This window comes from Sus scrofa, chromosome 5, assembly GCF_000003025.6.
Source record: "Sus scrofa isolate TJ Tabasco breed Duroc chromosome 5, Sscrofa11.1, whole genome shotgun sequence".
In the NCBI taxonomy this organism is placed as follows: Eukaryota; Metazoa; Chordata; class Mammalia; order Artiodactyla; family Suidae; genus Sus; species Sus scrofa.
Window position 1 is genome coordinate 4,906,041 of NC_010447.5, and position 16,394 is coordinate 4,922,434.

The window sequence follows — 16,394 nt, forward strand, 5'->3', positions numbered from 1 at the left end:
CTAAGCTCCTGTTGTGCTGAGCTCCTGGGGGCCCCCACATCCCCCCCCCCGGGGGTTACACTTGACTCTCGTTGCTAATGAGATAATAATAATTTATTGACTCAAATTAGATTCCCAAGAGGAGATTTCTACTCAAAATGAAAACTGGAGTTTCCTTGTGGTGCAGCAGGTTAAGGATTCGGTGTTGTCACTGCAGTGGCTCTGGTCGCTGCTGCAGCTCGTGGTTGATTCCTGGCCCGTGGGACGTTTCACAGGGGCTGAAAAACCCCACAAAATCCCAACAAATCTGAGCTTCCTAACCACAAGACGCTGTCCTTGCCCAAGGAAGAGTCCCCATCTCTGCAGTGTCCAAGACCCTCTGTCAGCCCCGAGCTGGCTCCTGCCTGGGAACGGCTCCCACGAGAGGACTCAGAAGGTCCCTTCCTTCTCTGAATTCTGCTGAGGGCAAGCGGCCAGGTTGCCACCAGGCGGGGACCCTGGTGGAAGCAGAGATTCTGTGTCCCCCGTGGGGAGGGGAGGGCTGGACGGGGAGGCGTTCCTGACGGCACCCCATTCACACCAGACACCCATGCCAGACGATGAGCCAGACAGAACGGGGACAGAAGGATTCATAAAAGACGAGGGCTAGGTCCACAAGACAGCCAGGGTTCCAGTGGCTTTTATTTAATATCCAGAAATCCTACGTAAACACGGCTTACAACAATTAAAGACAATAAAATACTGACACACAGGTTGGGGAAGAGGATTCGGTCGCTTTAAAAAAACACAGCTCTGGGAGTTTCCATTGTGGCTCCGTGGATACAAACCCGGCTAGTAACCATGAGGATGCAGGTTCCATCCCTGGCCTCGCTCAGTGGGTTAAGGATCCGGTGCTGCTGTGAGCTGCGGGAAGGGCGCAGACACAGCTGGCATCCGGTGTTGCGATGGATGGGGTGCAGGCTGGCAGCTGCAGCTCTGATTAACCTGGGAACGTCCATATGCCACAGGTGCAACCCTAAAAAGGAAAAAAAAAAAAAAAAAAGCCACACAGCTCTGCGTCACATCTGGGAACAAGGGGCTCCAGGGTCAGTGCTTGCTGGTTGTTTGAGAGGACCAGAGCTGCCAGCAGGCTCCCCAAACTGGGCGGGGGCGGGGGTGGTGTCAAAGACACACCACCCAAAGGATACGAGGAGGCGAGTGGTTCGCTGCCAGCCCGTGGCCACACGGGTGCATATGATCCTGGTTTCACAGTCCCTGAGAAAGATGGTCCCACTTCCGGGGGCAAAACAATTCACTGGAAATGGGAGGCAGCTGAGGAGGAAGGCTTCCAGAACCTTCCTCAATCAAGGGCTCAGAGGGAAGCCTCTGCACGCCAAGGAGCATCAAAAGCAAGCTGTTCCTGCTGCCCACGAGATGCCCCAGCGTGTGGCACTCCACGGAGGGGCCATCCCCGCCCCGAAACACCTGCCTAGACAGCTCTTGTCCCCAAGGTAAGAGGGAGGATGGGCGAATCCCCAGAGGAGGGATCGGCCTCGAGCAGAGTCCCCCCTGACCTCTGCCCGGAGCACCGCCCCCCACAAGTATCTGTCCAGGCCTTGCTCTCACCTCTGGTTCAAGCCAGCCTGGAAGGGAGGGAATCGAGATGCGTGCAGCCCGAGGGGGCCCACCAGTGGGCGGGAGGCACAGGGATACCACTGCACCAACTTGGAAAAACGGGGATGCCAACTCACTCCTTGGTTGGCATACGGCCTTAAATCAGCATTTGGAGACCAAAGTGCCCACGTACAATCTTCCCACCTATCTTTCGCCCCTGTTTCTCTCCTACGTGAGACACGAAGAGCGTGAGGTGGGCTCCTGGCCGGAAGCTGAACTCCCCACCCCACCCCCACCCTCCCTCCAGGGTGTGGAATAGACCAGGGCCGCCCACCGGGGCTGAAGACCCCAGGCTTCTTTCCGATCCCACCCCCACCTCACCTCCTTCAGCCCCTCCCCACGCCCACCCCTCGGCCCCCAGGAATCAGGCCCTCGCCAAGCCCACGTGACAAGGCAGGTGACTCGGTCTCCATCAGCCGGTCACGGAGATGCTGCGTGTAAGGAAGGCACAGGATGTTCCAGCCTCGGCTATTTTGTCACCGTGGTCCTTTCATGTCGCCGCATCCCGCGGGAGACGCCGTAATGCCGTTTATTATTTCTTTCCCCTGCTGGGTAGCTACCTCCGTCAAAACAGCTCTTCTGAACCCACCCCCAGCCTGGCAGCCGCCGGAGCAAACACAGAATATTAGACTGGTTTCTCAGTCTTGAGCGTCGGTATTCAGTGCCATATTAACAACTTACTCGACAGCTCTGTTCGGTAGCAGGAAGGCCAACATCAAAGAGAAGAGAGAGGCCCATCTTGCTGGGGGAGCTCAGGGGTGGCATCAAAGTCCCAGCTCCGGAGCCCGGGGTTGGGGGTGGGGTGACCCAGCCTAGGACCACCTGAGCCCTGGCGGATGGGTCCTCACTTCTCTCCTGAGCCAAGGTGGGCGCCCCAAGGATGCCGATGGGGCGCTGGAAGCTAGGAGTCGGGGTGGGGCAGGGGGAGGGGTAACAGTCACATCCCCTGTTAGGGGCGGAGCTGAACCCCCAGAACCCGCACGCCGCGGTCCTAACCCCAGGACTTCAAACGCAACCGTATTTGGGGCCCAGGGTCTTGATTGGTGTCCTCATAAGCAGTGACGAGGACTCGGACCCGGAGGGAAGATGTGAAGAGACAGGGTGGAGACGGCGTCCCCGAGCCAAGGAGCAAGGCTCGGATCACCTTGACCTCAACTCCCAGCCTCCAGTCCGGGACCCCAGTCGGCGGCCCTTTGTTACGGCAGCCTGAGCAAACGAACACGCCCGGCTGGTTTAAAGGTGTTTTTCAAGTGCATCCCCACCCCCAGAGAGGGCCCCTGGGGCTGGAAACTTCCCAGGCAGCCCCTCCGCCTGCAGTTCAGATGCAGCTCCGACACAGCCCTCTCAGCCGTGGCAGGAATAAAGAAACGCCTCAGAAACCTCTCCTCCCTGGACCGTGGCGGCCGGGCCCTCGGGGTCCCAGATGTCTATGCAGCAAAATGAACACACGCTGAGTGGCCGGGGGTGGGGGGAAGGGGGGGAGCGGACAGCCCTGTCACAGCTAAAGCTTCTGGGACTTAAGGGGGCGTTTTGAAAACTGCAACATGCTTTTCACATTTAAAACCTTTTTAAAAAAGCCTTGCTTCCGAGGAGAGCCCGGCCCAGGGGATGCGGGCAGGACAGACAAGCCATCACCGCGGCTGCAAAGCTGCCTGTGCCTTTGGAGCCCCTGTGATCGCTGACGGCCCCTCCCAGGGCGGAGGGGTGGGGTGCCCGCTTTTTTTCCTTTCCACCTTTAGATCAAGGCCGACGGCATGGGGCTCAGCACCCCCCAGGTAAAGAGAGGCTGCCAACTCAGGCACTGGTGTTTGGAACGTGCATTTCAAAGGATCCCGCCGCAGCAGACGAGGAAGGAGACAAGAGTGTCACAACCAGAGAAAGGGAGCGTGGGGGTGGGGAACGACAGGAGGGGGGGGGCTCGGGGGGAGGGGGGCAGAGCCGGCACAGCCCCCCCCACCGCGGTCTCTGCTCCGCTGTCACTCCAGGTGCTTGTACTTGGTGAACAGGTTGTAAAGAACCCTCAGTGTGGATTTCAGGTCCAGGTTCACCACGTCTACGGAAGGAAAGAGACCAAGGGCAGACAAGAGGCTGCACCCCAAGCCCTGGTGCCGGCATCTGGGACACGGGGCATCCGCTGTGTCCCCAGCAGAGCACCTCTGGACGCTCTGGGCAGCACCATCTCCAGCCAGGCTGCTGCAAGAGCCCCCAGGCCACCCCCACCCCCATCCCGGGAGGAGTGCCTGGGATGGCGAGGAAAAGGATGCTTCTTCTAGGATCTGCATCGGACAATCCCTGGACCGATGGTGTGGGGGCTACGGCAGCCCAGGACACTGGGGACCAAACGCCCACAGGCCATTCTATGATAGGACCACGCGGGACCTCCTGGGGCAGGGCAGGTGGGAGCTGCTGTCCCACCCCATCAGGCTCGGGCACCTGGTGGGGCCCGAGGCAGGACACCAGGCACTCAGACCACCACTCGAGTGGGAGATTCATGGGACAGGTCATTTAACATAGGCACCAGGTAGGGACGGGGAGGTGGCCCCTCGCCGGGGCTGTCCTGGCTCCCTCACTGCCATTCAGGCCTCACGGGGCGTGGCCAGGCTGCATTCCTGCTCAGGACAAGGACCCAACAGGCAAGAAACTGCAGTAAACCTTCAATACCCTTTCAAGGCCTGAAGCAGCATCTCCAGCCTGAGGCTGTGGGGCAGAGGTCGGGACCCCAAGCCAAGCGGTTACTAAAGAACCGGCCTTGGGGGCTCCACCAGCACAGTCAGTCCTCTCGGGCCCTGAAACCCCGGCATAGGAGCCACCAACTTTGAGCCACACACACGGGGCCCGATGGGAGACACGGCCAGCCCTCCAGCCCCTCTGACACCCCAGTTGGGGCATTACCTTCGGGTCGAGCCTTGGGTTTCTTAAGCCCTCCGTCCAGCATCAGCTCAAAGGCAAACGACACATTATGGACCTGCGAGGAAGCTAGAGTTAGCACCCAGTCTGCGGCTGGTCACAGCACTCCCGCCCCCCCTCCGATGCCCACTGTTTCCCTCTGAAGGGACGGGGGTGGGGGGCAAGTGTGGCCAGAGTGAGCCTTTGCAATACCTACACCCCCGAGGACCAGGGTGCCTGGGGCAGAGCGGGGTGGGGGGTGCTGCGGGCAACACACATTCACCAAACGGTCCTCACTCTCTCTGCTCATCAGTGATGGGACGGGGGTGCTGGGACATGCTGGGATGCAGGCACCAAACTCTGCCCTCGAGGGCTGGGGTCCCCAAGCACCTGCTCTACCCCAGGCCCCGACACACCCACATGATGACAAGTGACCGTGACTCCCTTTCCCAGATGAGGAAACAGAGGCTCAGAGAGAACAGGTCACTTCCCAAAGGTACCCAGCCCTGTGCACCATCCCCAGCACACAGCAGCCACCTGCTGTCTGCCGGAAGGGCCTCAAGTGAGCTGAGCATGACAGCTGTGCTCCTGGCAGGGGCATCTGTGGCCCTGGCACAGGGCAGACCCTGCTAGAACCGAAATCAGGCCACTGGTGGCTGCGGCAGAGGCCCGGTCCTGGTCCTCAACCTGCTTGATGCCCCAGCAAGGTGGCCACATCCGCACTCCCAACGGCCTCTCCCTGCCAGCCCTGAGCCCATGGGACGCTTGAGGCTGGCATCCCGCTGGCGGTGCTGCAGAGGTTAGACACAGAGGCACCTCTGCTGTGTCGCTGTCCACCTGAACCAGAGGGGCCGGCGGTCAACCAGATCACAGCCAGCCAGACGTCTGCTTCGAGCAAAGGCTGGCAGGGGGTGAGGTGGAGGCAGGGGACCAAAAAATGAAATAAATCACAAAGGTCAGAGCTACAACGGACTTCAGGATTCTCTGTAATCAAACACCTTTTAAACAGTAAGATGTTCATGATTTCAGGGCAAACGAATCAGAAACAGCAAGTTTACCTGCGAGGTGGTTTGACCAATAACCTGGAAAAAGACTTAAGCACAATCACCCTCAGTTAGTCCAGCCCACGAGGTACTGCAGGGTACCTGGAGGTACTGCAGGAGGCCTTGGGGCCACGACAGCAGCAGGCAAGCAGCCCCGGGACAAGCAAAGAAAGCCACCACCTGCTGGGCGTCCACAGCACCTGGGCCCTGACCCCGGGGATGTAGCCCAGAGCAAGCAGGCCACTCAGGCCCCGGGCTGGGCGGGCTGCAAGGATCAGAGGCTGCCCGGCCGGGTCCGAGGCCGAGGGGACCAGGAGGCAGGCTGCCGGAGTGGGCCTGGTGGGGGGCCACGCCTGGCTGAGCCTCAGAGGTGGGGTGAGCACGGGAAATGGAGAGCAGGTCTGTGACCTCCCGTTTACAGAGGGATCCTGTGGCTAAACAGGTGAGGGCGTCTGTGCCAAGAAAGGTGCGAGGCTCCGAGAGATGGAGCCGGGACTCAGCCCGCCCGCCTAGGGATCTGGAACTTGGGTCGCCTTCTCTAAGAGCGTCCTGCCTCCTCGGCCGTCCACTGCCCACCAGGCAGGTCACCTCACTCACACGCCCCCCTGGCTCGGAGTTGAGACGGAGCCAGGACGGCCAAGAGGGAGGCGCAGAGCAAGCGGGTCTGAGCAGCAGCCCACGTGGGCCCCTCCAGGCCCGCAGGGTCCTCCCCCAGCACGGGTGTGGAGCGAGGTTAAGTCCACAAGGCTCCACTCCTGCCCCACGGAGCGGGAAGGGGGCGCCCCCCTACCCCAAGTCCCACTCTGTGCAGCTGCTCTGCCCAAATGATTTTTTTGGGGGGAGGTCTTTCTTAGGGCCCCATTCATGGCATACGGAGGTTCCTAGGCTAGGGGTCGAATAGGAGCTGCAGCTGCTGGCCCACACCACAGCCACGGCCACGCAGGATCCTTAACCCTCTGAGCGAGACCAGGGATGGAACCCACGTCCTCATGGACGCTAGTCGGGTTCATTCCCACTGAGCCACGAAGGGAACTCCAAGGAAACTGCCAGATGGGAAACGTCCCCCACCGCCTTCCATCCTCGCTCAGCTCCGTGTCTCACCCGCAACGACCTCTCCCCAGGCAGAGAAGCATCCCCGGAGCCCGGCCCCACGGACTGGGCCCAGAGAACAGCGAACAGCCACGAGGACGTGAGGCCACCTCCCTGACCCTGACTCTGACCCCAGAGTGTGAGGACCCCGCCCTCCAAGGCCACACACTGAACCCAAAGCCCCGCACTGCTGCTGCGAGTCCGCCCACTGGCAGGACCCAGAAGTCCTTTCTCTCTGAAATGCAGAGGATATTCTAAAACCTGGCCAGGAGACAGAAGACTAGTGCATCCCCAACAGGAGGGGCTCTTCCAGCTCAGCCCCTGCCGCCTGCGGGACCCTCCCCACGCCGCGTTTCCTCGCTGGTGACCCTCCCCACGCCGCGTTTCCTCGCTGGTGACCCTCCCCACGCCGCGTTTCCTCGCTGGTGGAGGGACAGAAGGCAAAGCCCCCTGCAAGTGCAAAGCCCGCCCTGGGTTCACTCCCACTGATCTCCAGGTCTCCAGGACACACTCCACCCCCAGAGAGAGGGACACTGTGGCATATTCCACGAGATGACTGATGGGCCCAGGTACCCAGCCAAGCAGCCAGCCCAGCGTAAGGATCAAGTGCTGGGCCTCACACAAGATGCTGTGGGTGGTACCCAGGCCTCTGAGATGGTTCAAGGGGCCATTTGTTTGCAGGAACCTACAGAGTCAGAGATGCCCAGTCTTTTTAAAACCCAGTGCAGTTGTTTAAAACCACAAGCCCATGGGGAGTTCCCACAGTGGCTCAGCGGTTAGCAAACCCGACTAGCATCCATGAGGACACGGGTTGGATCCATGAGGATGCAGGTTCGATCCCTGGCCTCGCTCAATGGGTTAAGGATCCGGTGTTGCTGTGAGCTGTGGTGTAGGTCACAGATGAGGCTCAGAGCTGGTGTTGTTGTGGCTGTGGTGTACGCTGGCGGCTACAGCTCTGCTTCAACCCCTGACCTGGGAACCTCCATATGCCTCAGGTGCGGCCCTAAAAAGACAAAAAAATAAAAGCCAAAACACACACACACATACACGCGCGCGCACACACACACATACGCCCATGACACGTCTGATTTTGCTCACTGAGCCTCTGTCTCCTGCTGCTGCTGCAAAGATTCCCGGCACCTCATGGAGCCTCGGGCTCGGGGGATGCTTTGTGACGGTCCCACTGCACATGTCACCACTGCCTGGCTGCGTCTACACGAGGTGACCGGGAGCTCAGGTACTGGGACCAGCGTGAAGTGGGTTCGGGTCCACATGAGGTGGCTGGGAGGACCTGGGGGTTCATAACTCCCGCGGCTCACTAGGAGCTTCCCAGTGGCACCGTGACACCATCACTGCCTACAGAGAGGAGAGCTGGGAGTCCACGAGGCCAGGTAAGGACCCTCTAGCATCACTGCCTCCTCCAAGCAGAGCCCCAGCGACTCCCCTCCGTGAGGGTCTAACTGCACGCTGGGCGCCCTCCTCTCCTGGCTCTCGATCGGAGGTGAAGACAGACTGAGAGGCCAGAGCCGCAGCTCACAGAGACCCCCCTCGTCTGGAAGGGACAGAGGCTGGAGGGGGCGTCCCTATCACTGCACAGGGCCCATCCTGGGAAGACACCCAGCTCGAGACAGCCTGGCTAAATGCACCCTTCTTAGTCATTCGAATAAAGAAAAGACCTCTCCAAAAACACACTTCTGCCACCAGGCACAGAAAGGGACGGAAACGCAGGAGCCCCGTCACCAAACTGTCTTCTTGCTTCCCAACTGGGCTCGGCACAGCCCCGAGCATCCGGTTCCCCCTGCGAGCCACGGACGCGGACGTGCCAGGACCTCGCTAATCTGTTCTGATTCCATCTCAGCAGGCGAGGCGGAATCGACATTTGGCTGCGAGCAAACTGCCTGCGAGGTGCCAGGAGCCGGCAGATTGATAAACACTGGCCCCGCTTCCCGATGTTTCCCTGGCTGCTGCCGCCCGCTTTTGCATTGTCTGCCTCTCCGACTCACGGGTCTAGCACTTCGGGAAAATAAAATGACAGATGCTCTCAGGTTCCAGCAACATGGTCAGGCCAGGAGCCTAGTTTCTAAAGCGACACACTACACATGGCTGGGGTTGGGCTGGCCCTCGGGAAGCTCTGGCAGGAGGCAAATCCCCCGGCCACAGAGCCACCCCAAATCTGAAGTCACACCCTCTGACCCACACAATCCTCTTTGAGGGACTTTCTAAGGAAACAATCCAGAAGAATGAAGAAACCTACCATATATTTGTACGTGTGTGTATGTATCTGTATCTACATATTCCAGTTGATGTCCCATTGTTTTCATAGAGAAAAAAACAAACAAGCCAATCGCCCAAAACTGGGGAACATGAAGACAGTGTTGTCAGAGCCACTCCAGGGGCTGCGTGGCACCCATGAAGACGGGATTTAGGAGACTCATGGAGCAGCAGGAAGCCCAGAGGGACATCCGTGTGGCATGAACAGGGGAAGGAGCTGAAAGTCAAGGGGCGTTCGATGACAACTATTAAAACCAGGGCAGTCCTGCGGGAAAGAGCCCGCCCCTGGACGCATCAGGCACTGCCCGTCCTCCTCTCCTGAGGGTTATTTCAATTGCAGTACCATTTTCCCGGCAGTATTTATTTTTTGAAGACTGTGGCTCGACTCCAGAGCGATTGGGGGATTCTACGCGGGGCACTTGGACCAGCCGGGCGTCCCGGGACCCTCCCAGCATGGAGACCAGGCACCTGCCTTCTGGGGGAAGCTGTCGGGGGTCAGGTAGAAGTTGTGCAGGGGTACGAAGTAGTCTTCCAGCAGACCCATGAGCAGAACCAGGTACACACCATCTGCAAACTACAGAGAAACACTCGGTGAAGTTTCTGGGCTGGGCAGGGAGTCGGCCAATGCACTCGAAAGGAGGAAAATGTTTTAAAGGAAAATCCATCCTTGGAGTTCCCGTCGTGGCTCAGTGGTTAACCAACCCAACTAGCATCCATGAAGACGCGGGTTCGATCCCTGGCCTCGCTCGGTGGGTTAAGGATCTGGTGTTGCCAGAAGCTCTGGTGTAGGTTGCAGACGAGGCTCAGATCCCATGTTACTGTGGCTCTGGCAAAGGCCTGAGGCTACAGCTCCAATTCGACTCCTAGCCTGGGAACCTCCACATGCTGCCAGTACGGCCCTAAAAGACAAAAAGACACACACACACAAAAACATCCATCCTTTGTTGAGAGAGCCTGCAATCAGATGATGAAGGCCCACAATATTTAGTAACAAAAGATGCCCACGCTATGTGGTAACAAAAATCACTTTACCAAACAGCTATACAGTGTGGTCCATTGTCATTTAAAAAAAATAAATAAGGGGAGTTCCCATCGTGACTCAGCAGGAACAAATTTGACTAGCATCCCCAAGGACACAGGTTCGATCCCTGGCCTTGCTCAGTGGGTTAAGGATTCGGTGCTGCCATGAGCTATGGTGTAGGTCAAAGACCCGTCTCAGATCCTGTGTGGCTATGGCTGTGGTGTAAGCCGGTGGCTGTAGCTCTGATTTGACCCTGGGAACCTCCATATGCCTCAGGTGCGGCCCTAAAAAGACAAAAAAAAAAAAAAAAAAAAGTATTAAATAAATAAATAAAACATTTAATGGGAGTTCTCTGGAGGCCTAGAGGATAAGGACCTGGCATTGTCACTGCTGTGGCTCGGGTTCGATCCCTGGCCTGGAAACTACCAAAAAACAAAAACCTCACGTATGCATCTGTAAGTCTTCTAGAAAATATGCATCCAACTGTGAACTGTAGTTAGTTACCTCTGGAGAGGATGACGGGGAGATTGCAGGAAGCAGAAAAAAGGACTGCTCCCTTCCAACAGGTGGACATGCACTGTTGATACATCAAGTCACAAATAATCAGAGGCTACATGTGCAGCATTAGCAAACAGCTAAAAAAATAAGAGAACTTGCAAACAACGCCCAAATAAATACACACATTAAAAATGGACCGTTCAGGAATCCCCCCTGAGGGACAGTGAGTTTAGACTCCAACGTCCGTGGCTCCCATCACTGCAGAGGTGAGGGTTCAATTCCTGGCCAGAGAACTTCTATACGCCTCAGGTGCAACTATAAAATACCAACAAACAAACAAAAAAACCCAAAAACCAAAAAACTGGACCTTTCCGCTTTCAGATACAGACTCAAGCAGGCTGCGATGAGCTACTCATAGAAAAAAAAAAACAAAAGATTTGGAACAAAACCACAGCACCGTTATCTCTGGGTGATGGGATTAGGGGTGCTTTTTATTTGTTTTGCTTATCTGCATTTTCAGACATTTCCACAATGAACCTGAATTACTTCTTTAATTAGAAAAGCAAATGAGAAAAGTTAAAGAAAGAGCGAGAAATGAAGACAGTCGCCCAGGGGTTTCAGAAGGATCAGCTGCGCATTAGCAAAATCCGCGCCGAGGACTCAACATTCGAGCCCCCAGCTAATCCTGGAAAAATTATATTGTGTCCTTCCTGCTTGCCGAGTGCTCGAAACACACTTTCACGATGGGAGGGTGGGGGGAGATGGAGGTTCCAGACTTACTGCAGGCGGGATATTTTGCACATATGCATTACAGGGGTATTAGCCTGTGTTTGCTAGGTGCCAGTCGGGGCCGGCCAGCCGGGGAGAGCAGGGGGCCAGAACACTCCAGACTCAGGGACCAGCACATACTGAGCCCTTTGGTGGGGGTGCAGTAACACCTTGGAAGGTGTGATTGGTGAATTGCACCCCCCCAAAAAAAGATGTGCTGGCATCCTAACACCCCCACACACACCCCCAGAAGCTCAGAGTGTGAGCTCGTTTGGAAATGGGGTCTTTGCAGGTGTCCTGGAGTTCAGATGTGCTCATTAAGGTGGGCCTTAACCCAGCACAACTGCGTTTTCCCAAAAAGGGGAAATTTGGTCAGACACCCACACGGGAGAAAGTCACATGAAGATGACAGCAGAGATTGAGATGATACATCCTGCTGCGGCTCAGTGGGTTAAGAACCCGACATGGTCTCTGTGAGGATGTGGGTTCGATCCCTGGCCTCGCTCAGTGGGTTAAGGATCCAGTGTTGCCACAAGCCATGGCATAGGTGGCAGGTGTGGCTCGACCCGGTGTTGCTATGGCTGTGGCAGAGGCAGGCAGCTGCAGCTCCAATTCAACCCCTAGCCTGGGAACTTCCATACACTGCAGGTTTGGTCATTTAAAGGGAAAAAAAAAAAAAAAAAAAAGATACATCTAAGGACCAACGAAAGCCAGCAACGGCCAGCCAGCCACCAAAGCTGGAATAGGACCCCCGGCCCCGCACGCCAGGTCCTCAGAAGGAACCAGTCCTGCGAACACTTTGTTTGGCGGATCTGGGACTTCCAGCCTCCAGAACTATAAATGTGTATTGTTGACGGTCCTTTGTTCCAGAAGCCCCAAGGAATTAAGACAGGCGGTCCAGAAAACGATCAGGACGGCCAGGGCTGGCGCTATCTGGGCTGCGAGATGGTCCTTCCCTGCCTAACAAGATGGCCCACCGGAGCTCAGAAAGCTGTCTGAAAACGACCCAGGACGAAGGATCCTTCCACCCAGAACACTGCTTACCTGGGTCTCTAGTTCCGTCACCTCCAAATTCAGCTTGTTCAAGTGCTTGTTCACAAACGTGATGAGAGACTGTCAAAAGCCAAGAGAACAGGGAGCATGACTGATTCAGCACCACGCCAGGGGACAGATGCGACCTTTGCCGTCCCTGGCTTCCGTGATCGCGTCTGTTTGCTAAAGCAAAAGGCTTCCCTCTGCAATGAAACATTCTCACAATAGCCCTTGGTTTTACTGGGAAAATGCCTAAATCGACTGTACCTCTCTATTCACCCGCCACGGCACACTCACCATCCACACGCACGTGCCCTCATCAGCATCCCCTACGGAAAAGCATCATCGGTGCCTTCGAGACGGACACAGCCGTCGGGGGAGATGACAAAATGTTTAAACGTCTGCTAGATGTAAGCTTGAACTATGCGACAGAGCAAAGGCTGCCCAGAGCCCCAGCCATCCGTTTCAGCCGAGGAAGAAGCTCTACCCAGGGCTTTAGCTCAGGTAAGCAGAGATTTTTCTGAGCCTTGCTAAGCACACGCCAAGGGCCGCGGACCCCTCCTCTCTGGCCGGAGTGGAAAACTTGCCCCCTGTCACTTGGCTCAGTCATCAAACCCAACTTCAATCAAAGTCAGGACAACCACCGCCCCTAACCAATGCCTCATTCATTCGACCCACATTTACTCTGTGCTGGAGACGCAAGACCATTCATGAGACGGAGCCCCACCCTGAAGAGCTGGAGGCATAATTCTCCACACCCACCCCCAGTGGACACCACGGAGAAGTCAAGAGATACAGCAAAGCACGTGCAACCACGCAACGTGGGGGCGGGTGGGGCGATAAGTGTGTGGATCCCTGGAAGATGTCAGAGGGGGGAGCATTTGGACTAGGGGGGCGCGTAGAAGACGGGGAGGGGGGAGTGGGCGGAGCAGTCACCCAGGCCACATACACACAGGCGAACCTTCCGGCATCTTCTGCCTGGGGGTGGACGTCGGGGGGAGGGGAAAGGGTAGGAGCGGGTGACCCTAGACGGACTGGTGAGGTGGACAGGGTCCAACTGCTTTTATTCCGGGGCACGGGACCATCAACCCAGCACCTCTCTCTCCCTCTCTTTCCTTTTTACTTTTTAGGGCCGCACTGGCAGCATATGGAGGTTCCCTGGCTAAGGGTCCAATCAGAGCTGTAGCTGCCGGCCTACACCACAGCCACAGCAACGCCAGATCCGAGCCACATCTGGGACCTACACCACAGCTCACGGCAACGCCAGATCCTTAACCCACTGAGCAAGGCCAGGGATCGAACCTGCGTCCTCATGGATCCTAGCCGAGTTCGTATCTCCACTAACAAGGCAACTGTCAATGTGGTGGTGGGGAAAGGGCCAGGCCAGAAGCAGGAAGCTGCCAGGCAAACACAAGGATTTTGTCTTGGTCATGACTGGAGCCCCCAGAGCCCCAAACATGCTTTTTCAAAGAATGAATTAGCACCAGATCTACAGAGACAGCTTGCCGCTACCTCATACTCCACACAGTCAGCAGCCGACATGGGGCCAGGCCCTGCACAGAGCAATCACACTGTATCCTCAGAAAAGCCGCCTCTCTTGATAGATGGGGAACCTGCAGGGAGGACTTATCATCTGCGTGGGTCACACAGCTAAGTGGGGAGCCAGATCGGAATCCTCTTCCTCGAGAATTCCAAAGCATGTCAGCCTATTAAAGGCTCTGATAAGTCCTGCACTGAGAAACCTGTGTGGAAAAACAGTCTGAGACACAGACAGCTCTCTCCCCAGGGTCAAGGGCGCAGATTTTACAGGTGGGTGGGATGACAGTGAGGTGAGTCTGGATTCCTTCTGGGGGAGAGCAAACCTTCCCAGCAGACCCCTCCCCCCAGCCCCGGATGCCAGGGCCTCGTTCACAGGGATTTTTCCATCCGCAGCCTGACCAGCAGGCTGCCTGGACTGGGGAAGGGCCTCCCCTTTGTCCTCCCAACGGGGGCGGGGAACAGGCCAAATGCAGCTTGGAACAGCTCCGCCCAGCAGCGTCTGCTTGTTTACCAGGCACGTCGTGAATGCAGCTTCATGGTCACCAGGCCAGCGGGCAGACGTGCTTAAAAACATTTCCACATTGGAAATTAAAAAAAAAAAAAAGCCTTGATTCGGAAGGAACCGCCACCGGGTGCTGGCTGGGTAATTCACTCCGCAGCAGCGGTGGGGTGGGCGGGCAGGAAGATATCCAGGAGCAAGGATGCTGAGTTAAAAGGTGCTAATTTTATGCACTGGAGTTACGCTTCTGACTATAATTACACTTCAATCCATGTGGCAAACATTTCAGAGATTTCAAACATTTTCCCACCTCCTTCCCAGCACGGCGCCCGTGCGGTGAGGAAGCCGGGAGATGAGAGAAACGCAGCCCCGTGGAGCGCTCACCTTCTTCACCACACTGAGCTTGTCCGGGGCGTGGTCGAAGAGCGTGTCGAAGGCGTCCCGCTCTGCGGAGACACAGAAGAGGGTTTCAGGGGACTCGGATGCCGCCCACATCCCCGCCCGGGACCAGGCAGCCTCTAATCCCCAGGGATGTCCCGCCCGCCTAGAATCTTTTCCGCGCCTGCCAGAACCTAGGGGTGGGCACGGATGAGGGGCAAAAGCAAGGAAAAGATGCTTCCAGGGGTCCTTCTAACTCAGTTCTATCTTTCAGCAGGAAACACAGGAGTAGCACTTCAACACTGGCCCCCCAAAATCACATCCTAGGACTTGAGGCGTCCTTGCCTCTCCCGCCCACCTGTCCCCTCTAGTCGGTAAACCTCGTCAATAAATCTGAGCCCCCCCACCCCCCAATACAAGCCTACAACCTCCTGCCTAACCCGTCTCCCTCCTCCACTCCCAGCCCTTCCCGCCCCCTCTCCCTGGTAGGCACAAGGAGCCCTTTAAAGTGTAAACTGATTCATGTCTTGCCCCTCCCCCTCCCTGCCCTGAATAAAACTCTCCACTGGCTTCTCATCAATCTTAAAATTCCCACAGGCCCGTGGGGGTCTAAGCAGGTGCAGCATCACCCCACCCCCAACACACTCGTCCTCCCTGACTTCACTCCACCAACCAGCTTCCTGGCGGCCCCTCACCCCAGGGCCTTTGCACCTGCTATTCTCTCCTTCACTTCCTCCAGACTGCTCTGAGACCTCACCTCCCCTGAGGGGCCTTCCACGGATGCAAAAAGAGCACCCCACTCCCGCTCTCTGGCCCCTCACCCCGGCGCAATTTTCATAACACATAATCACTACCAGAGAGTGTGTTTTATTTTTAGTTATCTGCTGGACTGTCAGCCCCTTGTAGGCTAGGCCCACCGTCTCACTTGCTCCCTGCACTATCCCTGGCTCCGGCTCCGGAGCCACGAAAGGCTCACAGCCAGTGCTCAGAACAAAGGAAAGAACCAGGAAACCTGCTGAGACTCCTCCAATTATTCTTCCCCGGGCGTCTGCCTCTGTGGGAACATCTGCAGGGCCTGAAGGAGCCCGTTCCTCCGTGTCCCACCCGCTCTTTCTCCCAGAGACCCCGACCCACTCTAACTGCCACGCACAGGCCCGAGCACGCCTTCCAAATTAACACAGAATCAATCCCTTCGCTCTTAAGTGCGAGGCCACTGGAGGCCAAGGCCGCATGGCTTTCAGTGGATAGGACAGCAGGGCGGGCTGGGGGCTGGGCTCTAGCCTGAGGCTGCCAGGCTGCCATGGCAGGTCACAGGGAGGCAGGACAGAGCCCGCTGCCTGGACCCCAGGCAGGTGGGCTGAGGTCTGCAGGGTGGATGCGGGGCCGTGGGGAGTCGCTGCCAGGACAGAGGGGGAGTGCGGAGGGCACCTGGAAGATGCTGGGGCCCCCGCTTCTGGCCTCAAGGAGCCACCCTTCCTCCCAAGGTGCCTGCTCAGAGGACCGCAGCCAGCAGAAAGGCCCTCTATTGCCAGCTGGAACTTGGGTCCAAACCCAGAGGTGGAGTTCTGGGGTGGGGGGAGTGGAGAGCCCAGAAAGATCCACCTGTCTGGAGGGGGCTGGGGCCCAGAAACAAAGCTGGCTCAGGGTCTGCCTCAGGACCCGCCTCCTGACCCGGAGAGGGAGGGGGGAGAAATGAGAAAGAGAGCAGGTCGTGGCCAAGTGAGCTGGGTCTTCTCTT

The 16,394-nt window shown here is 57.3% G+C and overlaps 1 protein-coding gene across 1 annotated transcript in view; it reads right to left on the reverse strand.

Annotated features, from left to right (window-relative positions):
• The window catches only part of PARVB (parvin beta), a 108,828-nt gene continuing 93,060 nt past the window's right edge, over window positions 627–16,394 (reverse strand). Inside the window, 5 exon segments of the mRNA XM_021091402.1 lie at window positions 627–3,685; window positions 4,525–4,597; window positions 9,394–9,495; window positions 12,253–12,321; window positions 14,663–14,724. Of these exon segments, the coding sequence (XP_020947061.1) occupies window positions 3,609–3,685; window positions 4,525–4,597; window positions 9,394–9,495; window positions 12,253–12,321; window positions 14,663–14,724 (383 nt within the window). The 3' untranslated portion in view covers window positions 627–3,608.